General features: G+C 37.9%; 1 protein-coding gene across 1 annotated transcript in view; it reads right to left on the bottom strand.

Moving 5' to 3' along the window:
• tspoap1 (TSPO associated protein 1) overlaps nt 1-25,930 on the bottom strand; it is a 139,264-nt gene that overhangs the window by 108,890 nt on the left and 4,444 nt on the right. Inside the window, exon 4 of the mRNA XM_084115121.1 lies at nt 21,942-22,232. Within this exon, the coding sequence (XP_083971247.1) occupies nt 21,942-22,232 (291 nt within the window). The remainder of the gene's footprint in view (nt 1-21,941; nt 22,233-25,930) is intronic.

The raw sequence follows: 25,930 nt of genomic DNA, 5'->3' as shown, positions 1-25,930 counted from the left end.
AACTATGTGAAGACGTTAAAGATAATCATGCCAGACTCTAGTATACATCTACCGCGTTTTGGAAAAGCTAAAATCAATCTTCTCTAAGAGCTCCAGTAGGGAAGAACAGAATGGAGAGGAGAATGGAGAATCCGGATCAATATAAAGAGGATCGAGACTCTGTCAAAACTCCCTCTCACACACACACACACACGAACACACACACACACGGTTCCCAGAGGTGTTTTCCAGCTCAGTGCTATTAATCAGATAACATGTTCTCAAAGAGCTTCATCCATTCTCGAATTATTGATCTTTTACAACAGCCAAAGAAGATTTGCGAGAATTACCGCTTATACAGGAGCTTTTATTATGGCAAACAGGGTTTTGCTCTTTTTTTTCAAATAAGATTCGTTTATTACGTGCTAAATATTGTGGATAACCGGATAAGAATATCTGCAGGTCAAGTTTTACCACTAAAATTAAAGAAACAGTAAAGTATATTTTACATTAATGAGATCTTGATGCCTTAAAAATAAGCTTCATTTTCTTTATATTTCTAAATACTCAAAAATAGCTTGTAAAAAATTAAATAAAAATAATTACAACCTGTGATATTTTAGTATTATAGATATACTATTATAATTTGATAACATTTTGAACTAGATTTTTTTTTTCATCTTAATTTCAGTTAAAGCAAGTAATTTTATTGTTTGTATTTGCCTTTTTTTTTAATGTCTATAAAGTTTTGTAGTATGTTTTAGTTCATTTTAGTACTTCAACTAAAGAAAAATGAGAAATGTAACTAATTTAAATTAAATTAAATATAAAAAATAAACTTGTGTTATTTTAGCTAAAGTACATTTTACGTTTAGTTTTAGTTAACGACATCACAACCACATGCACATTAACATATTACCACACATATTTGCATATGCATTAAAGGCGTAAATATGTATGAACATTGACAAACTTTTTTGCATATGCCTATGCAAGTAATAGCATATCAACAACTTAAATACTGATGCATATGATATTATTTGCACATGCAAACAAGTCTGTCAAGGCTAATGCATGCATTCATCTTAAAGGTACAGTAGCAAAAAACAGACTGGATGAGGACAGAAAATGATCATGGAAACTATGGCTGATGTTGATGCAAGAAACCTTGACTAATCATAAGTTAACATAAAGGGGAAAACAAGACCAACAAGCAAAAGTGTACACTCAACCCATGTTTGGGTAAAATATGGACAAGTGTGATATTCGCGAGCGCAGTGTGAGGAGTCTGCAGTGCGAGACAGGACTGTAGACGTCAGATCCACTCTCTCTCTCTCAGTCGGAGATTTACAGTGCTAAAGTGTCACCTTGGCCACCCAGCGCAGACGGCGGGTGTTTGGCGATCTGACAGGTGCTGAGTGTGTCGACGCGTGAGAGTGTGTGTGTGCTTCAAGCCTGGTCTGTTCTAGCATACATACAACATGAACAAATCCACACAGCTCTCTTCTATAGCCAAATACTCAGCAGAATACAACCGGCTGTGATGCATCTTGCACACAAAAATGACAAGAGCTGCTGTAAATCACCAGTTAGGCGAGACACTACAGGTGAATAGGGTAAAAATTTAACTAGCAGATATCACCATGACCTCCATTAAGATGAGAAAAAAATGTATTACAAGTTTTCTGTAATTTAATGTTTAAATATGCAAATTATGCATTATATAATTAAATATGCGCTAATTTGCATAAAAAAATAAATAAAAAACGAAATCTGAGTATTGGATAAAGCCAGATTCAAAATTCTTTTTTCATTGCGTTCACATATTAGATGGGGAAAAAATTCCAGATATCTACTTTTGTTATCCTGTAAATCAAAATATACTGTCAATAGCCTTAAAAAATTGATTTTCGCCCTGTTTTTTGGTATAAGACTGGAAAGTTTGGTGTGTATAGGTGCTACTGAAGTGGCGATTTGGGACTTGGGGTATGAGAGAAAAGTCATTTTGAGTCATTTTTAAAGATTTATATCAGCCAATGAGATTGCGCATTTAGAGTTAAATCCCCCCCTTTACTTTCACGATTGGTTGCTGATAAAAAGGAAATGACCATATTTGGATCCGACAGCATCGTACAGGAGAGAGAGAGCTTTCTAACGGTGTGTGTGATGACAGGGAGCAGCGGGATGATTTACAACGCCAACTTTTGTTGAATTTAGGAGAAATCTACAGACGCAAACAGACAAAGTGTAGTAAAATAAAGACCTAAATGTGTATTTCAGACTTTTTTTCACCACAAGTCTGAAAGAAGACAAATATCCCAAAATCTCAAAATTGACCAGTGAAAAAAAAAAAACGATGTTTTTGCCTGCCATGTCTAATTCTGAGGCAGTCCATCCACCCTGTTATAAATAAACTATTAAAATAAATTAATTTTTAAAAAGTTCCAATCTGATGGGTATAACCCTATGTTTGCCACGATGTGGAAAACATGGACGGAATCATAGAATCCAGTCATAAAAATGGGATTGTCAGTATAACATGGAATGTCGCAGACTTTTGCTGCATGTCTCAGTGTATAAAGGAGATCTTAAGCAGAACGCATGAAAAAGCAGATCGTGACCAGTGGCCGTCAAGCTCCAAAAATGACAACAAATGATGCAAAAGCACTATTAAAAACAGCTCATGCAAGAGTGCAATAACTAAAATCTTCAAAAGTCATGCGATAATGCATGCTTTTATTTGCTGAAAATCATGCCATCTTCTGTTAAAATCTGATGTGTTTAAAATATGTGCAAGAATGTATTATTAACATATTTGAACCAGTATATTCAGAAACACGGTACAATAGACACAGTAGAAGAACCTGCACATTGGTTCTGATGTTTATTATGAATGTCCTGAAACGTGAGCGTAAATCATGAACATTATCCAGGAGAAATTAAAATAGTTTTTGCATACAGTCAGAAACGCAACACAATACCATAGAAGAACATGCACATGAATTTCAGTGGTTCATAGATCATCTTTACATTATATGTGGCTTCAGAAGACTTATTTGGGGCTTGAAATCACATTGCAACAGAGCGACACGAAACAGAAAACTGCTAAACATCTCTTGTTTTCCATGAAAGGAGAAAGTCAAAGTGAGTAAATGAAGACAATTATCATTGCAAACTCACTGCAAATGTGTATAAAATACAATTTCACCACACTGTGGTCTGTCTCGGAGCGGAAAACAGTAACACTTGAAGAAATCTTGTACGGAGAAAACACCCCCAGATTAGTGGGTTCGCACGAGGACAACAAAGGATAACCAGTGTACATCCAAATGGACTGAGACAGGATGATAATTTGGACGTCCTCCGAGAGGCCTTTTAATTATCAGCCCGTGTCTGAACCGTGTCTGCCCCCCGCTGGGCTGGAGAGTGTCACGGATCGGTCAGGAGAAGCGGGACGGGCGATATAAGGGCACCACCACGGATTCAATCATGCATGAGCCAAAATCCATCTTTCTATTCATCCATCCATCCATTTCTCCTCCCAGCATCCCACGGGAGCCCTTCTAATAGAGCTCGCCCTCCTCCCTCTCGGTGTCCCAATCTTACTCTCAACCCTCATTTCTATTTCTGGCCCTGGAGCTCCAGCCTTTAGAATTCGCAGCCCTTTAAAGGAACAGTTCATGTACTCATCCTCATGCCATCAGAACCAACATGGAGAATTTTTGATGAATGTTCTCACAATTGATCACAAAAAAGGCACCCCCGTGCCATTCAAGTCTGTCTGATCCTCAGTGCGAAACAAAAGGAGATGTTAAACCAAATGCACGACAAAGCAGATCACGAGCAGGGTCCGTCAAGAGCTAAAAATGCAATGCAAAGTATCTCAAAAGTAGCTCATGCAACTGTGCAATATATTCAAAGTCTTTAAAAGTGTTAAAAACTGGTCCAAATGCATGCTTTTATTTGCTGAAATATCACAGTATAACAGTCAGACAGTTGAGTAGAAATCTCATGCATCCACACGTACAGCTGAGAGACATTATTCTAAACCCAAACTGAGGCAAAGCACACTTGACCAACTGTGATGCAAACACAGAAGACGCCAATGTGAAGACTGCATGCATGTTCACAACATGTGCATGATGTGCATGCCACCCTTTAAAACTTTAGCCTCCAAAGTTTGCTTTATAGTTAAAGAACTGACAAGCTACTAAGAAAAAGTAGACAGAGGCTACAAATTAATGGTAAAAAATAAATATATTGTGAATATAATATAGTATATTATTTATATGAAACTCAAAAAATTTGAATATCGTGCAAAAGTTCACTTATTTCAGTAATTCAACTTAAAAGGTGAAACTAATATATTATATAGACTCATTACATGCAAAGTGAGATATTTCAAGCCTTTATTTGTTATAATTTTTATGATTATGGCTCACAGCTTATGAAAATTTTCTAAATTTCTAAGATTTTGACTTTGGCGTTTTCATAAGCTGTGAGCCATAATCATCAAAATTATAACAAATAAAGGCTTGAAATATCTCACTTTGCATGTAATGAGTCTATATAATATATTAGTTTCACCTTTTAAGTTGAATTACTGAAATAAATGAACTTTTGCACGATATTCAAATTTTTCGAGTTTCACCTGTAAATATGGCAATAATATATTTTTTAATTATTATATTTACAATATATTTATATACAAAGAAAAAAATAAAAATAATAATATATATATAAAATATACATTAATAATAATAATTAATAATGTAATACAAAGTAATTGTACTAATATATATATATATATATATATATATATATATATATATATATATATATATATATATATATATATATATAGGGCAATAATACTTATTTTTAAAATGTTTTATTATAAAAAATGTATATACTAAAATAAAATACAAAAAAACAATATATTTAAGTTATTGCAACTCATTTTACCATATTAATGACGCTAATAATCTTCTTAAAAAATAAATCACATATACATATACATATATATATATATATATATATATATATATATATATGTATATATATATATATATATATATATATATATATATATATATATATATATATATATATATATATATATATATAATTTTAAATTATTATATAATTCTACGCTTTTCTACGACTGAGACACAAGTTGCAGCGTAGCCTGACAAAACATGAAATTACGGTCTTTTGTGTCTTTTGTACAAAAGACCGTAATTTCATGTTTTGTCAGGCTACGCTGCAACTTGTGTCTCAGTCGTAGAAAAGCGTAGAATATTCTGACAACAGCTACTGAAAAGCACAGTTAAGCAACACTAGTTTTCCTCCCTAACACTGTGTGCACATGAGAAAAGAGCACATGTTCAGGTCAAGGTCATGCGAGGTTAGGCTCGTCACCAAAGCCACGCCTTCACACCTTCACACTGACCACTGAGGTCAGTAACAGGAACAAGACCACCTGCAGCGCTGCTATTGATTCTCAATGAGGCCGCATTAAGTGAATCCTGCACTGTCCCACATTGAGTCTGAAGCAGGGAATATGGGTTGAGGACGGTCACACACTGCATCTGAATTCAGCTGCTGACAAACACATTACAGGCAAGATATAAGAGTGTGTGATATGTATCGTAACTGTTGTTTTAACAATGTGGAAGCTGACATTATAGTGTCGCTTGCTTTTATAGTGCATGCTTTCACTGCATGATATAGCCTAGTAATTATAAGCCAATAAGAACGACCTAAAATTCAATAAATGAGGTTAAAAATGACTTCTATGAGATTTTTTTCTAATATTTATTTATGATATAGTAAAGCAATATCACACCAAGCAAACATGTTTTTCCAAAATATCAGCATGACTGTAAATGTGATTTTGATTTTATAAAACAGTTCAATAAACAAGGTTAATATTGTGAGTTATATTTTAGATACAGTATTGTCAAAATTGTGTGTTTTTGCTTAATTTCACTAATGAAAATAGTTTTTAAAAAGCCACAACAGAACCATTTTGCGCCGGAGACACACAGTTGTAATTGTTTTTGAACAACGATCCATTCATAAAGACACTTGCTCCATTTCTGTATGAATCAGCTGTTTAAACGAATCGGTTGAATGAATGATTCAATGACTCAGTCAAAACCACAGTTACTTGGCAACTCCATTAAAAAATAGGTGAAGATCATTTTTTTACTCAGAAATTCTTGAATTAAACATGACATATTCCATTATTTATGCTTTTTGCAATGTAAATACACCTAAACACTGCTTTAGATGCAGCTTTTGTGCCACTACTGCTGTGCAAAACTTTATTTTGTTGATACTGAACTCATTTCATTGGTAATGAAATTAATAATCAGTCTGATTATTCAGATTTAATTTGATTAAATGTAAGAATGTATACATCTAATAAGGCTAGAAAATCTGCTGATATAAAGGTAAAAACACCACGAGTCAGTTTAGTAAGCACTTTCTATTCTGCGTGTGTTCGTGATTGACATGATTGATTTCTGAATGGTGTCCTGATTCGATTAGACCTTGAACTCTGACACACAACAGCAAATACATACAAGAACAACAGGGTGAAATACTATAGGGATTTTCACACTAGGCTTAACCCTGGGTTAACCCTGAATAATGGAACATTTAACCCTGGGTCAACCTACGTTTTACATCTCGCAACTGTTTTAGCCCTTGAAACAAAAACAAAAAACAGTGAAACAATGCAGTACAGCAAGTTTCAGAAAACTCAACCAATCATAAACTTCCTTAATGCATGCCTCATTAAATATTAATGAGATTTGTACAGAAACAGTTTCAGCATCTGAGAAAACAGCTAAAAATGTTACTAAAACAAACACACTATATGATTTCCACATTTGCAGAGTAGTTAAATAAGAATGCATGATCAATGCACATTATACCTGTACATTTACTTATGATTAACCTCATAAATATGCAAATAAGAAATGAAACTCAGGATTTCTCAAACCTGACTACTCAAGAGAAGTATAAACAGTGTGAAATATGAAACAAGATACAATCTTATTTTAATCCAGGGTTAAAAATGGCAAAAAAACAAAAAAAACGATCTAATATCTGGTTGTATGAGAAAAAGACTATGACTGGGCCGCAAAGATGCAGGAATATTTGCACACGGACACCGTATTAAAGAAACGCACCTTTCCAAAGCCTCCCGCCTCACATCCGTTCAGCCCCTCGTACAGGGAATGATGCCGTTTTCCCAAAACAGTGGGTGGCACCATAACACTGCCGTTTCCATTAGACGTGGAGGATCCCAGATTCATCCCGCTCAGCGCATCTGATCCCAGCTCTGGCTTCTCTCTGTCGGGATGCCCAGGCCCAGCTGGAGATTCGGGTTCACCGCGGCTCATCTCCGGCATGGGTGAACCGTGTTGAGGAGGTTCGGACGGGTCTGGCCTAGTGCACAAGTCATGCATTACTCCATTTCCCACAGGTTTCAAGGAAGCCTCCAGAAGGGTATATTCGCAAGGACATGGAGGAAAAAAATCCCACTTTTCTCAAGCGCTGTACATCTAATACTGACACTTCGTCAAGAGTCAAGAGATGTAGACGTTTTGATAGGATGATCTCAACAACAATTCATCAACGCAAAGTCGCAATATGATTCTTAAAGAGACACTGCAAAGCTTACGTACCTCAAATCAAGTGCATCGCTCTCAAAATAACTTATAAACGTCAATGCATGTCCCTCCAGTAGATCGAGAGACGTATAAAGATGAAGCTCTGGTGATATTTAGTCACTAAGCTCTCAGTGTGTTGCCGTCATCCATATATTGCTCAGCGTCCTACTGCTGTCAAAGAGAGAGGGAAAACAGGGGAAAACCGTGTAGAAAGACCGAGATGTCTTATTTTCTAACAGGTCTCTTCATTCCCTCTCTCTCCACGGACTGGATTTGCACTCGGCTCATTGCGCCGTCCTCTCATCCTTATCATCTCCTCCGCATGAAAGTGCCAGTTCATGAAGGAAAGATCCTTGTTTTCAGTGATGCCTCAGCGCTCACGCTGGATCTCCGTGCTCAGCCTAAATGTGTGTTTGGTGAGATAACAACATTAAGATGAAGAGGAGGAGAGCGTGTGGCTGAGTGAGAGAGAGAGAGAGATGGAGAGAGGGGGGGGGTTCCTCCAATCACGTTCAAGCTGGTTCTGGGAGAGAGCCAATCACAGACGCGGAACAGGATGGTTTCCATGGAGATGACGCTGGAATGATGTCGCTCTATTGATCGTCAAAGAGGCAGCGCTGCTCGACGGAAAGGACCAAAGGAGTCACACACACACACACACTCACTCTCACACAAGGCCACACGCACCTTCTCCAATATTAGCATTAAGAAACAATGGTAGCGATGACGTACGACGTCTGGAATGTGGAATAAAACAGGAGAGCATGGAAATACACAAACACAACCGCTGTGCATTATTACTAGGGATTCGGTCACTGAAGTCAACATGAAATCAATATTAACCCTATTTACTGTACACAAAAAATGCTGGGTTGTTTCAACCCAAATTTGGGTCAAATATGGACAAATCCAGCCGTTGGGTTAAATTTTTTGATTACATTATTATTACATATATATTTTACCCAAAATTGTGTTGAAACAACCCAGCATTTTTTAGAGTGTATAGGGTTAATGTTGACCCTCTACAGTTAATGGGGTTAATGCATGTTCCTGGTCTAATAGCAAACTATTATTTATCAAGGGCAAGAGTTCAAAATCTTTCATTATTATGTTCTGCTTCAAAAAAGACTTTCCTTTTTGACTGATGTCAGTATTAGTTAATGTTAATCAATGATCAAACAGCTATTTAGTCGTTGCTTTAAGCTGTTGTTGTGGGTGACGCAACCTCTAATGTCTTGAACAAACATCATTTGTTAACATGAACCAATTAAAAAAATACTTTAGTTATATTAATGTTAGTTTCAACATTTACTAATACGTCATTAAAATCAAAAGTTGTATCTGTTCATTTATTTGAGTATTTTTGTGTGTGTGTGAGTGTGTGAGTGAGTGAGTGAGGTTGTGAGTGAGTGAGTGAGTGAGTGAGTGAGTGTCTGTGTCTGTGTGTGAGAGTAAGTGAGTGAGTGTGTGTGTGTGAGTGTCTGTCTGTGTCTGTGTGCGTGTGTGAGAGTGAGTGAGTGTCTGTGTGTGTGTCTGTGTCTGTGTGTGTCTGTGTGTGTGTGTGTGTGTGTGTGTGTGTGTGTGTGTGTGTGTGTGTGTGTGTGTGTGTGTGTGTGTGTGTGTGTGTGTCTGTGAGTGAGTGAGTGAGTGAGTGTGAGTGTCTGTGTCTGTGTGTGAGAGTGAGTGAGTGAGTGAGTGAGTGAGTGAGTGTGTGAGTGTCTGTCTGTGTCTGTGTGCGTGTGTGAGAGTGAGTGAGTGAGTGAGTGTCTGTGTGTGTGTGTGTGTGTGTGTGTGTGTGTGTGTCTGTGAGTGAGTGAGTGAGTGAGTGAGTGAGTGTGAGTGTCTGTGTCTGTCTGTGTCTGTGTGTGAGAGTGAGTGAGTGAGTGAGTGTGTGTGAGTGTCTGTCTGTGTCTGTGTGCGTGTGTGAGAGTGAGTGAGTGAGTGAGTGAGTGAGTGTCTGTGTGTGTGTGTGTGTGTGTGTGTGTGTGTGTGTGTCTGTGTGTGTCTGTGTGTGTGTGTGTGTGTGTGTGTGTGTGTGTGTGTGTGTGTGTGTGTGTGTGTGTGTGTGTGTGTCTGTGAGTGAGTGAGTGAGTGTCTGTGTGAGTGTGTGTGTCTGTGTGTGAGTGAGTGAGTGAGTGAGTGAGTGAGTGAGTGAGTGAGTGTGTGTGTGTGTGTGTGTGTGTGAGTGAGTGAGTGAGTGAGTGAGAGAGAGAGAAAGAGAGAGTGTGAGCGTGTGAGTGAGAGAGAAAGGGAATGTGTGTGTGTGTGTGTGTGTGTGTGATAGAGTGTGTAATAAAAAATATATATAATAGTAAATAAATAATACTAAAATAACATGCACCAACAGATTTGTTATACAACTGCAAGTAAAATGTGAATTCAATTTTATGACAGACAGACAAATACATCCAGAAGCAGATAAACCGCACTGAGAACCCTAGCGGCTTTACATCTAATCATCCTGCAATGCTATCCGCCTCCGTGGAGTTCAACAGACTCGCTCTCACGAGGAAGAAGCCTCCGCTAATTGCCTCTCCACTGAGCAAACACACACAGAGATACAGTGTGACCCTCGCAGGGAGAAGAACTGAACTCAGAGCCGATGAAACCCCCCCGCATGTGTGTGTGTGTGTGTCGGACGTAAAACACGCTCCATTAACATCTCATTAAACGTCAGGTCTTCACACAAAGAGACACAATTTCATGGGGTGGCAGCGATGCTCATGGCTGCCTCATCAATTATTACGGGTTTATATGCAGACGGATTTCACTGCTCGGGTGGTTCACGCAATGAAGAAATATTGAGGGAGTTCACTAGTGGGACAAGTTAACAAGCTCCTCGTTTCTTATACGTTTTTGAGAAATGATTTTCCCAATCGGAACGCAGTCAAACTTCAGTCGCAAACCAAGACTGAGAGTTCCCTTTCCTTTCTCATATATACAGTCAAACTAAAAATTATTCAGACACCAGATGTAATTTTTGATATTGTTCATATTTTGATGTAGTTCATTTATGTAAGTGAGGAGAGCAAAATAAGTAAACTGTGACATATTATACCCAAAAATTCTTCATACAGTGACTACCAGTAAAATTTTATACAAATTTGGGACCAAAATGATTCAGACACTTTGACCTGATCATGTTTTCTTCAGTGTTTTGTCTTTAATTTACACACAGACTGAACAAAATTAAGCATTGCTTGGTGATTGGTTGAGCTAAACTGGTATTATCTAATTGTGTAGTTAAATTTAACAGCTGACAGATATTCAACATAATTCATCTGTGAGACAGTCTAACAGAAGGACGGACAAAACCAGTCAAATATCAACTGAGTTCTTGTCATATTTTATTACCATTTTAGTGAATAAACTGTGATAATGTGAGAAATGTTGAAGGTGTCTGAATAAATTTTGGTTTGACTGTAAATGAGATTTCATCATCAGGCTTATTATCTAAATTAAATCAGCAGTGACTCTTTGCCAAATAATCTAAAACCAGCTGACTCATGTACCACATGAAAATAAATAAAGTTGGATATAAAATATATCTGCATACACACAGTATACTCACATTAAGCGATATTATATAGCACACAATGTAACTATATTATACAAAAGGAGAGACAGTCTTGAGTTTTTCAATGACTGTAATCTCAATCATGATCTAATTGGATTACACACATTTAATTCACTCAACAAACACCAACACACACCCTTCACTAAACAGATCAGTGGTGTTTATTTTACTCACTGTGCCAGACCATAAATGTAATTAAGATCAATGAAAGGCCACAGCACACAGCGTAACATGTTGCATCCACATGAAATGAGTCTTCAGATCTGAGCTGCTCTCTGGCCTCAAACACACTCATCCGACACGGTTAACCTACTTATATGGAGAAAACACAGACTTGTGCACAAAAACACAAATGAGTTAGCAAAAAAGTTACAAATATGCCTCAAATACTGTAGTCAATAAGTGTATCCCTTAAAACTCTTCTTTGATCACCAAAATGACATTTAAAAAAAAGTCCTTAAAAATTATTCATGCATGTAACTCGTCACCCTTGCCTCATTTAGTATTCGCGGTTCTATGAATATGCAAATGAGCCCCGCCTCCACTCACTCGCTCAGCTCAGAGATCCACTGGTTGACGATCACACGTTGATCTAATTGGTTACAAGGTAGTTTGTGACGTCAGAAACACCAGCGATTTCAAAGCGTGTTTTTGAGACTGTCTTTGGTTCACTGCAGTTTTAAGGAGAAAATACTCAGCAATGGAGTCGACTTATGAATTTACACATGGTTTGTCTTAAAGCATATTAAAGCGTAACTCTCGCCAAAATGCAACCTAGGGTCTTTTTGTTAATCTACTTGAGGCAAACTTAAGTTTAAAAGCATAATTAGAATGGAAACGCCATTTTTAAGTTTGACCGTATTTTTGTTTTAGGTTAAATTGCCTTTTGAATGGGAGTGTTTGGGGCACGACTATGATAGCATCAAAAATCGCTATTTTTAAAACAGGCTCGAGACAACATGAAACTGTGCTGGAAGTGTCACCAGGGGCTCTACACATGAACTGTCAGTCAAAAATAGTCGATCTCCGTAACAGGGAGGAGAGTAAAGATGGAAAGCTCATAAAGCTTAGTTCCACGGATAATTTGTTGTTTTGTCGTTAATGAAAATCAATATTGACCTTGTATTTGAAAAAAGATCCTCATATGAAGCAATACTAAAATTCAGAGTCAGTTAATAAGCATTCGGAGATCGACTATTTTTGACTGACAAAATGGCGGCGGACACAGAGACAGTGAGTTGCTCAAAATCTTTATTTTTAGTAAACTCTGTGAACACAAACAATGTTCTCAATGCTGGAGTTCATGTGTAGAGCACCTGGTGAGACTTCCAGCACAGTTTCATGTTGTGTCGAGCCTTCTTAGTGTTTTAAAAATAGCGATTTTGATGCTATCATAGTCGTACCACAAGCACTCTAACCTAAAGGCAATTTAACCAAAAACGAAAATACGGTCAAACTTAAAAGTGGCGTTTCCATCCTAATTATGCTTTTAAACAAAAGTTTGCCTCGGGTAGATTAACAAAAAGAGCCTAGGTTGCATTTTGGCGAGAGTTACGCTTTAAAAACACCACATAGACATATAAACAACATTAAAAGCTGGATCACCACAGGGGGACTTTAACTCTTTCCTCGCCAGCATTTTTGATCATTTTCACAAAACAACATACAGTGGTTTCACACAGTGCCTCCACCGGCTCCATTAAACACACTCTAGCAGATTCATGAAACCAAAACTACACCAGACAAAACCATAAAAGAGCCGCCCGCGAAGTTCAGAAGCAGATCTTCTAGACACACCGTGGCTTTTTAAGCTTGAATGATCTATTGGGTCTTTGTCATGTAGAGAACGTGCATCTGGCGCTGTCACACTGTTGTTTGGGTTGATCTCAAGCTAATATCAATAATTCAGAGCTGCTCGGTGTAACCTCGCACCAGTTTTTGGGAGGAAAGTGGGGGGAGTGACCCAGTTATGCCAAAAACAGACCCCAGCGACTCTATTAGCTCAAAATAAAACATAAGCAACACACAAAACAACAATGTCAGCGACCAACCAAATGGTTGGAATTAGGAGTCTGCAACAACAAAAAATTATATCTCAATATTTTCTGCGATTCTGTCGAAAACAATATTTTGTTGGGTGTGTTTTTGTGCTCCACATCTGTATAACTTTCTTTTGTGGCGCACAAAAATAAGACATGTTGATACTAAATGGGGTGCAAACCACACTGGACCCTGTTGACTTTTGTTATAAGGGCAAAAACACGAATGCATTCTTTAATATATCTTATTTTGTGTTCCACAGAAGAGAGTCATAGAGGTTTGGTTTGGAACAACATGAGGGTGATAAAATGATGACAAAATGAACATTTCATCAAATCACTAACTCTGATATATAATAAATATTCAGCCATAGATATACACACATTTACTAGGGATGCCACCATGTCGGTATCGGCCGATATATGTTCATTTTTAATGTTATATTTATAGGCCCAATAAGAAAGTTTGGCTGATATGTTAAAGCCAATAAATAATGGATTATTTCCTTCAGCGCACTGTTCAACATGATGGTTTTGAATTGCTTGAAATATGATTTAAATAATTTAAAAAAAGTAAAATACAGTTCAGTGCAACGTGCAGCGCAAGGCTACATGAAATTATAACGAGAACACGACTGTAAAGGAATGTTTTGAATTTTATTATTTGTAAGGCACTAGATTTTTATTTTTTGATAAAGTTGGCCATAGGAGTGCAAAATTACTTTTAAAACTTCAAAACTAGGTTCAAATTAGGCTACTATACTGTATATGTATGTGCGATTTATGTTGACATTTTGGGATGTGGCTTTTAATGGTGAGACTTTTGTTTTTGCAATCAGGCTCTGAAAAATTACATAAAAATTTGGATATCAGCCAATATATTAATTATATATTATTTTCGAATATGACAAATGATCAGTTATCAATATCAGACAGAATTGTCATATCGGTGAATTGCTAAAATTTACATTAATCTACTAATTAAAAAATACTACATGTCATTATGTCAAAGAGATCTGGGAAAAACAAAGGAAGAGGAAAACAACATCTGAAATTGAATTGAGTGCTGCAGGGATAATGTGTTTTTGTAGGCCGGAAATGAGTTTAGCACTTCTGCTTCCATCGTCCTGAAGTCATGTGTTTTTTGGCTCGTGCTACCGCTAACCTGGACGTCAAGGTCACTTCCATGATTTGGGAAAAGCCTGTAAAAGTCCTGGCAGAAAGCGATGCATAAGGATGTAGTGTAACGACACCCAGTTCCAGGAATGCACTAATATTTTGTTGGTAGTTCCAGTTTATAACAATTATTAGTTAACACTAAGTTGTCAATGCTTCAGGGAAAAAAATAATAAAAAAAGTTGGATATACTGGCTTTCTGCCAGGACTTTTACGGACTTTTGTTATTTAAATAAACTCCTGATGTACTTACAAACTTTCCAACGCCTCGTTTTATGAGTACAGAACCTATTTGTACTACTGTAGAAGTTTGGTGCCATTCTGGGCATTATTAGTGCGGTAATTTACCAGATACAGCCTTGGATCCATTAGCGCCTGCACTAACCCATCCGGCTGATGTCTCTAAATAAGCTCTAACTTTAATAATGTTCGACCAAGGGGAAAAAGGCTTCTGGGGGGTGTTTGGCTCGAGGTCATGGTGCAAAGGACCATGGGTTGATTTTACTCCGAACCGTCCCTTTAATATATTTTCAAATTTTATTCTATGACATAAAATACATCAGTAGCTAATCTTCCGTCTAAAGCTGTGAATTTAACTTGTGTGAGAAATTGGGATATCGTATAAAACATATGTGAATAAAGCAGCGTTTCACTTCACTTTTGGCACTCAAGTTAAAAGAAGTTCAAATTTGAAAACCATGCCTCTATAAAAATAGATCTCTGCCTTTGTTCATATGGACATCTGCAATCTTTTTCAGCAATAGAGTCAGGGAAAAATCTGTAGATGGAAAATCTCCATATAAGTGCCTTATGTGCAATTGCTTATGATTATTTATTCAGTGGTATGAAATGGTCTTAAAATTACAATAATATTGCTTATCTGAATAATTTCTGGGGCAGTATATCGCCTAACAAAAAGTAGTTATCGTAACAGGCTTAGTTGTAGGCCTGTGTTTTATTGGTTGCTTCCCACCCTCTACGCCCCCACTTTTCACAGCTTTAAACGTCCATTTCTTGAGTCATTTTCAAATCTGAGGTGAACGACCAGAGGTTAAACAGGGACACTTGAATGGCAATGTATATTCCTCAAAATAAACACACACACCACATGCCAGTGGGCTTCTTATATCCCAACAGCTGCACTGAATACCTATAATACCATAGTATTCTCAATGCAATTTAACCCCTTAACCGTCACCCTTTTTGAGCATAGACATGAACATGCACTATCCAAACTTAAATGGTTGTAATTCATGAATGCTTTGGAATATAGACCAAGATTGGACTCTTTTTAAAGAAGACACTCTGCAGATTATTGGTGAAGTTAAAGCACTTCAAGAAATGAGAGTTAAAAAACTTATAGAAGTCCAAATGTACTGTACTGTACTAAACATTATTATTCAAAATATTTATTTTACTAAATCAATTTACTATATATATATATATATATCAAAATCATATGTCTAACCAAGTTGTGTTCCAAATTTGAAGTTGATATCACAAAAATTGAAGTTCCCATGAGATTTTGTGTAGGCGTAATACCAAAAATAGCCACCAGGTGAAACCCATATTACATTGCATTTCGATGAGTTGTCCTGCTGTAACAAATTAATATTTGTCACAACATAATTTCTATCACAAGACAGTCACCAAATATGGAACCTTGAGTCTCAGACCTTTCCAATAATATGCGTTTTATTAAAATTAGAAAAAATGTATCAAAATAATTCAAATAAATGTTGGTAATATGAAACATGACACCGCCCACTAGGGGGAGGAGCCTGCTAAAAAGGATTTAAAATACAGTTTCAATGGTAAGGCAAAGTCCAATTTCAAAACTGTTTTCACAGAATAAATTGAGATTTTACAATTTCAAAATGATACCTAATTTATGATGATTATTAAAATATGTGATAGGAAAAAAAGCAATATAAAAGCATGCCAAGAGCAGTTAAGGGGTTAATATCTTTCTTAAATAGATCAGGCTTTAAAATAATGCTGTGCTGTACATGTCATTAAAGCTAAATATAAAAAACAATAAAAATGACAAAAACACATAACAAATTTACTAAAATTAAAATAAAAATGAATAAATACTATAAATGAAACTAAAATAACAGCAACTAAATGACAGCTTTTTACCCTCAAACTGTATATGTTTACATATAATAGTTATACTTTTGTTTATTAGACCTGTTTTTTTTCCCCCAACTCACTGGCCAATAAATATCTGATTCGTGTGATTGTACGGGTGCAATCCAATGGCATTATCAAGACTCTCGACCTGAAATGTGCACATAACCATCATTATACCAGCAGACAACAAATGCATTGAGCTAAATCATTGTTACGTAGTCTGTGAGTGAGGTAATAAAGCCAAACTGAGTAAAACCCTCTTTTAAACAGAATTAAATCTGGGAAAAATAGAACTAAAACCCCATAATCCAGAGCTTAAACATCATAAGAGCCCTTGCAAAACTGTTCAGAAGCCTACATAAACAACGCCAATGTCCAGAAGTTCAACTTTAAGCCACTAACTGTTCAGGGCACTAAAAACGTCGGAACAATCACAACATTGTGACACAGGTTCAGTCTGCTGCTTCACCGTGGCAGTAGACGGCTATTTTCTGAGCTTGTTCTGTACTTGTGAATTATTCATAGCACAGTATCAGCGCAGGAGGGGGTCTCTGTGTCTGTCATTTGTTCAGTCTCTCCTTATGGTTTGTATTGCACAATAAAACTAGACAAAAAACGATGTCAAAAGTTGCCTTAAAGTTTTAGTAAATAATGTCATCCCTTAAAATTCATCTTTAATTATCAAAATTACATATCTAAAAATGTTTTCCTTGAAACAAAATTTCTTCATGTCTTAAAATATCTTGAATGTAACTCGACACCCTTGCCTCATTTAGTATGTGCGGTTCTATGAATATGCAAATGAGCCCCGCCTCCACTCACTCACTCAGCTCAGAGATCCACTGGTTGACGATCACACTTTGATCTGATTGGTTATAAGGTAGTTTGTGACGTCAGAAACACCAGCGATTTCAAAGCGTGTTTTTGAGACTGTCTTTGGTTCACTGCAGTTTTAAACGTACAGTATGGCATTTTTCGCCACTAGGGGTCGCTAACCTATTTACAATAACAAAGGCGTAGTTTGATGACGCAACATTTGCTAAGAATTATGGATCTTGTCGTCAACGTCAAGCCGACCGATCTAATAATGTTTATGGTTGACTGAATACATCGATGCTTTTATCATGACTGTGATATGAAGCAGTTCGGGATTGCTAAGAGACAGCTATCAGCTCCACACGCGACGCGAGTCCCGCGGATATAAAAGGAATATGGACATTTCATTATACCGAACTACACGCAGAATTACTACTCACAGGTCAGTTTATTAGACAAATTAAACTTGTGAGGTAACGCAGCGCTGTTTCACTTGGTCTAACATTACACTAGCACACTAAACTGCATTTAAATGTGTTGAAATATACGTGTTAGTTTGTCTGTATGAGACTAGCAGTAAACTAGATCAACATTAGAATAACATACAGATCATATTCTGACATTTTATCATTGCTGAACTATATAACATTGATTAGTTTTATGTAAATGTGCTCACCTGTTTAATAAAGTACATGTAGGAGCGGTCGAAGTCTCGGATGTGGAGCTCTCGTTTATATAGGCCTACTGTCTATGGGAGCTCTCGGCATCTCGAAAACACCGCGCTGATATTGATTCTCGTTTTAGTTCTCCTTTTTTTATCCAAAGTCTGCTTGCCATGGTCCATAATGTTTGAACGAAACAATAACAGCGTGCAAATAGACATTGCGAACTACAAAGTTGTCCGCGTCAGTCGCTTTGGTTACTATCAGACGGCTCTGGTTCATGGCTCTGGTTGCTATGGCAGCACGAGCGGAAACCAGGGACAACGCGGATATGATGCCATTGGCGGCGACAAAACGGAAATAAAGAAACGGGACGTTTCTCGAATTAAATTACAAATTTCTCCTGGTTTGAAAGTTGTTGGAAACAGTCGGGAAAATGTAAGTACACAACTAAATAAAATATATAACATAGATATAGTGATTTTTGCTATTTTTAAAGCAAAAAAGTTACATATTGTACCTTTAAGGAGAAAATACTCAGCAATGGTGTCGACTTATGAATTTACACATGGTTTGTCTTAAAGCATATTAAAAACACCACATACACATATAAACAACATTAAAAGCTGGATTTTCACCACAGGGGGACTTTAAAGATTAAAGTTTGAAGGTTTTGAAGGTAATACAGTCTATCAGAAAACAGATAGCTAATGTTTTAATGGTAGATAGGGAACATTTTTCTAACTGATTGCATTCACAGACACAATCGATCACATCTAAAGCAAGATAAAGACTCAGCAGCTCTGCAGAAATGTGCCTTTCTACACTGATCTAATTCCAGATTCTGCAAGCAAGATCCAAACTGCACCAATAACAGTTTATTCTGTTTACAGGAAGTGTGAAAATCTGTAGCTCTAATATACAAATGCACACTATAATTAAATTAGTTGTGTAGAAATGCAATACACTTCTGTTTAAAAGTTTGTGGTTAGTAAGATTTGAAAATCAATATTTTATTCAACAAGGATGCATTAAATTGATCAAAAGTGACAGTAAAGACATTTATAAACGTTACAAAAGATTTCTATTTCTAACTTTACAAAATGTACTTTAAACTTTCTATTCATCAAATAATCCTGAAAAGACAATGCATCACGGTTTCCACAAAAATATGAAGCAGCAAAAATGTTTTCAACACTGATAATAATCAGAAAAGTTTCTTGTGCATCAAATCAGCATGTTAGAATGATTTGGAGTAAATATACAATTTGATCATATATTCACATAGAAAACAGCTGTTTTAAATTGTAATAATATTTCAAACTGTTTTTACTGTATTTTTGATCAAATAAACAGCCTTGGTGAAAATAACAGTTTCTGTGAAATCTTACCAACATCAAAATTTTGAACCAATATAATATTCAAAATAGCAGAATACATGACAAGCTTGGTCCATTATACAAATCCCATGTTTATCCTGGAACTACGCAAGTAAAGCCAGAAACATCTACACAAGTATGCTAATACTGGCTTTTTCAATCCCTGCTCAATATGAATTTTCCATATTCCAGTTGACCTGAAGGAGAAAACTGACAGCAATGCTGAAAATGCAAAACATCCTTGCATCGAGTAACAAATGATATGCATTAATGCATTTATGCCTTTAGCAGATGCATTTAGGAACAAAAGCAATTTATCAAAGAGCCAACAATTTCCCCAATATATCATACCAGGCTTATTAGACAACTAGATTAAGAATAGTGATGCACGATATATCGGCCTCCATATCAGTAGCGGACGATATATGATCATTTTTAATGTCATCGTTATCGGCCTGATAAGAAATATCTCGTAATCCATTAATAAATACTGTATTATTTCCTTCAGCTGAGACTCTTCAGATGCGCACTGTTCAACATGATGGTTTTGAATTGCTTGAAATATGATTGGAATCACTTCAAAAAAGTAAAATGCAGTAAAGTGCATATAGGCTACATAAAATTATCATGAGAACATTATAGTTGTGTGCTTGGGACTTGGCTTTTTTGTAATCAGATTCTCCAAAATTATATTAAAAGTTGAATTTAGATTTATCGGCCAATAGACCCATTTTCAGTTGGTAAACATGGTGACGTTTTTTTGTGGGCGGAGCTTAGGTGGAGGCAGAACGATCCCTCTGGCCGCTTCACTAACGTTAGTTTGCAAGTTTTGTTAGCTTGTTTTTTAATAATGACTGGAGAAAATCCGATTTTATCTTAATGTGCAAGGTCACTCACTGTCCAGGACCGCGATTGTTATTTGCAAAAGTTAATTTTAACGGACATCCCAGATTGGCTGACCCGTACACGCTCAGTCAATGGATGGACGATCTGACAGGATTAACGTTAACGCTACCTCCGGTTGAGTGGCCTGACTTCTGCACCGACCTGATAGAGAAACAGAGCGTAAAGAGAAACTGAGGGTATATAAATCTTTAGATGCCTGTAACTGTACTAAATGGTCACGTACAAGACTTGTGTGGTAGCCTACGATCCGCAGTTCTGCCTAGCCAGCGCCAAGGCCAGACAGAAGACGACAATGTAAAGAGTGACATTACGGTGCAATTTTAAAGGTATAGTGGAGGATTTTCTTTTTCCGGGTGGATCATCAAGACTATTGGTCCTCCTAATTGTCAATCATTCTGGTGATATGTTTACGTAAGGCCGTCGTACGTGCTCGTCCCTAGGTAGTTTTCGCTTTCTGCGCATGCGCACTTTCAGGTGTATATGTGTGGTGGGCTACGGTTTCAGCCATTCATTGAAGCTCGCCGTTCTCACCGGGTTTTTTCAAAATGTCTGAGGGTCGCAAGAGAAAAAGTGTCTACGAATTGTATGACAAGAAGAGAAAGGCCTCTGAAGAAAGAAACAAGACCAGAGTGTTTTTGGGAGAATATTTCACACGCTGGCGTGCGCTAAAAGCACAGGTTGGGCTTCCCACTGATGCCTCAGTCGCAAAGTTTCTACTCGACAGGTAAAGTTTGGCATGCTATTTGGAGAAATCCATTTAAAATCACTGCTAGTAAAAGTTAATGTAAGCTATGATTAGCGATGTCTGACATAGTGGAAAAAGTGCAAATCTTCTTTTGGAAAGTAGGCTTGTATGAGCCATGCCGACAGCAACTTGTAAACAGAGCGTGCACGAGGAGAGCTAGGCTCGTGCACGCTCTCTCGTGCACACGTTTAATAGGCGTTCCCTCTCGGGAGCTGGTAGAGTGTTGCGCATGTGCGTTTTTTCAAAAAGTGGAGAGGGCGGTTCTTTTCTAAAATTCGGGAAAATCCTCCACTATACCTTTAATGATGTGAATATTTTCTAGAAATAAAAATTCCAGATACAGCATATTCATTTTTTAACTATGTATTTGATTACCCTTTCTTACCAGGTTCTTCAAAAAGTCTAGTCACAATCAATCAAAACAATGTATACAATCATAGATGATTCACAAATAATCACAAACATTTAGAAAACATTATGCGATAAAATTTCAAATTGGAGCCTGTACTCCGTTGATTCTTGCACCCAACAACACAACAAGAAGACATTTAATAACAATAATAATAATAATTTAAGCTCCTTATTAATTATGTAGCTGAATCTGTGCTGGTCTGCCCTTTGTTTTGCCACCAGCTAACGCCGTGACGTAACTGTGACGTTGGCTCAGAATTGGTCTAGACTCTATATATCGGTTATCATCTTTCAAATATAAAGAATTATCAGTAATCGTATTCGGCAAAATGTTAATATTTTCTCCCTAATTTGAATCCCTTATTAAGAAGCAAGTTAAAGAAAAGGTACAGGCAACAACACAAACAATGCTATAAAACAAAGTTCTTACCGAATCATCCATGTTGTTCTCTGAACATCTGGACGTCGAGCTCTTCTCCGATCCCTCATCAGATGAGCACGGCTCGGGTAAATCCTCCAGCAGGAGATCTGAAGATGAGCTGAGAGGAGGCGTGGCACTGTCCAGCTTGTTCTTCTTCTTCTTCATCCGTTGAGGAGATTCACTTCGGGATGGAGAGTGGGAGCAGAGGAGTGTGAGATTTCCTTCCTCAACTCCACTCTTTGACCTCGGACTGGATGGTTTTGTGACGCGCCCTTGCTGGTCGTTATGGTGTCGTCCTCTCTGAGTGAGGAAAACGAGATTATAATGAGGAATTTAAGGAAAACATTTTAACAGATCAAACCATAAGTGCTAGTGTGAATCACAATATGCTTGCGCACACACACACTAACTCACACACTCACTAACTCACACACTCACTAACTCACACACTCACTAACTCACACTAACCCACACACTAACTCACACACTAACCCACACACTAACCCACACACTAACTCACACACTCACTAACTCACACACTAACTCACACACTAACTCACACACTAACTCACACACTAACTCACACACTAACTCACACACTAACTCACACACTAACTCACACACTAACTCACACACTAACTCACACAACTAACCCCCACACTAACCCACACACTAACTCACACACTAACCCACACACTAACCCACACACTAACCCACACACTAACCCACACACTAACCCACACACTAACCCACACACACACTAACCCACACACTAACCCACACACTAACCCACACACTAACCCACAAACTAACCCACACACTAACTCACACACACTAACTCTCACTCACACTAACTCACACACACACACACACACTAGCTCTCACACACACACACTAACTCACACACACACACACACACACACGCTCACACACACTAACTCAGACACACTAACTCAGACACACTAACTCAGACACACTAACTCAGACACACTAACTCACACACACTAACTCACACACACTAACTCACACACACTAACTCACACACTCTACCTCACACACTCTACCTCACACACTCTACCTCACACACTCTACCTCACACACTCTACCTCACACACTCTACCTCACACACTCTACCTCACACACTCTACCTCACACACTCTACCTCACACACTCTAACTCACACTCTAACTCACACTCTAACTCACACTCTAACTCACACTCTAACTCACACTCTAACTCACACTCTAACTCACACTCTAACTCACACTCTAACTCACACTCTAACTCACACTCTAACTCACACTCTAACTCACACTCTAACTCACACTCTAACTCACACTCTAACTCACTCTCTAACTCACTCTCTAACTCACTCTCTAACTCACTCTCTAACTCACTCTCTAACTCACTCTCTAACTCACTCTCTAACTCACACACACTCTAACTCACACACACTCTAACTCACACACACTCTAACTCACTCACACTCTAACTCACTCACACTCTAACTCACTCACACTCTAACTCACTCACACTCTAACTCACACTCTAACTCACACTCTAACTCACACTCTAACTCACACTCTAACTCACACTCTAACTCACACTCTAACTCACACTCTAACTCACACTCTAACTCACACTCTAACTCACACTCTAACTCACACTCTAACTCACACTCTAACTCACACTCTAACTCACACTCTAACTCACACTCTAACTCAATCTCTAACTCACTCTCTAACTCACACACTCTAACTCACACTCTAACTCACACACACTCTAACTCACACACACTCTAACTCACACACACTCTAACTCACACACACTCTAACTCACACACACTCTAACTCACACACACTCTAACTCACACTCACTCTAACTCACTCTAACTCACTCTAACTCACTCTAACTCACACACACTCACACTCACACTCTAACTCACACTCTAACTCACACTCTAACTCACACTCTAACTCACACTCTAACTCACACTCTAACTCACACTCTAACTCACACTCTAACTCACTCTCTAACTCACTCTCTAACTCACTCTCTAACTCACTCTCTAACTCACTCTCTAACTCACTCTCTAACTCACTCTCTAACTCACACACACTCTAAATCACACACTCTAACACACACACACTCTAACTCACACACACTCTAAATCACACACTCTAACACACACACACTCTAACTCACACACACTCTAACTCACACACACTCTAACTCACACACACTCTAACTCACACACACTCTAACTCACACACACTCTAACTCACACTCTAACTCACACTCTAACTCACACTCTAACTCACACTCTAACTCACACTCTAACTCACACTCTAACTCACACTCTAACTCACACTCTAACTCACACTCTAACTCACACTCTAACTCACACTCTAACTCACACTCTAACTCACACTCTAACTCACACTCTAACTCACACACACTCTAACTCACACACACTCTAACTCACACACACTCTAACTCACACACACTCTAACTCACACACACTCTAACTCACACACACTCTAACTCACACACACTCTAACTCACACACACTCTAACTCACACACACTCTAACTCACACACTCTAACTCACACACACTCTAACTCACTCTAACTCACTCTAACTCACTCTAACTCACACTCTAACTCACACTCTAACTCACTCTCTAACTCACTCTCTAACTCACTCTCTAACTCACACACACTCTAAATCACACACTCTAACACACACACACTCTAACTCACACACACTCTAAATCACACACTCTAACACACACACACTCTAACTCACACACACTCTAACTCACACACACTCTAACTCACACTCTAACTCACACTCTAACTCACACTCTAACTCACACTCTAACTCACACTCTAACTCACACTCTAACTCACACTCTAACTCACACTCTAACTCACACTCTAACTCACACTCTAACTCACACTCTAACTCACACTCTAACTCACACTCTAACTCACACACACTCTAACTCACACACACTCTAACTCACACACACTCTAACTCACACACACTCTAACTCACACACACTCTAACTCACACACACTCTAACTCACACACACTCTAACTCACACACACTCTAACTCACACACACTCTAACTCACACACTCTAACTCACACACACTCTAACTCACTCTAACTCACTCTAACTCACACACACTCACACACACTCACTCACACTCTAACTCACTCTCTAACTCACTCTCTAACTCACTCTCTAACTCACTCTCTAACTCACTCTCTAACTCACTCTCTAACTCACTCTCTAACTCACTCTCTAACTCACTCTCTAACTCACTCTCTAACTCACTCTCTAACTCACTCTCTAACTCACTCTCTAACTCACTCTCTAACTCACTCTCTAACTCACTCTCTAACTCACACTCTAACTCACACACTCTAACACACACACACTCTAACTCACACACACTCTAACTCACACACACACTAACTCACACACACTCTAACTCACACACACTCTAACTCACACACACTCTAACTCACACACACTCTAACTCACACACACTCTAACTCACACACACTCTAAATCACACACTCTAACACACACACACTCTAACTCACACACACTCTAACTCACACACACACTAACTCACACACACACTAACTCACACACACTCTAACTCACACACACTCTAACTCACACACACTCTAACTCACACACACTCTAACTCACACTCTAACTCACACTCTAACTCACACTCTAACTCACACTCTAACTCACACTCTAACTCACACTCTAACTCACACTCTAACTCACACTCTAACTCACACTCTAACTCACACTCTAACTCACACTCTAACTCACACTCTAACTCACACTCTAACTCACTCTCTAACTCACTCTCTAACTCACTCTCTAACTCACTCTCTAACTCACACACACTCTAACTCACACACTCTAACTCACACACACTCTAACTCACACACACTCTAACTCACA

This window comes from Abramis brama, assembly GCF_963993115.1.
Source record: "Abramis brama genome assembly, chromosome: 5".
NCBI lineage: Eukaryota > Metazoa > Chordata > Actinopteri > Cypriniformes > Leuciscidae > Abramis > Abramis brama.
This window is presented reverse-complemented; position numbering and strand designations above follow the sequence as displayed.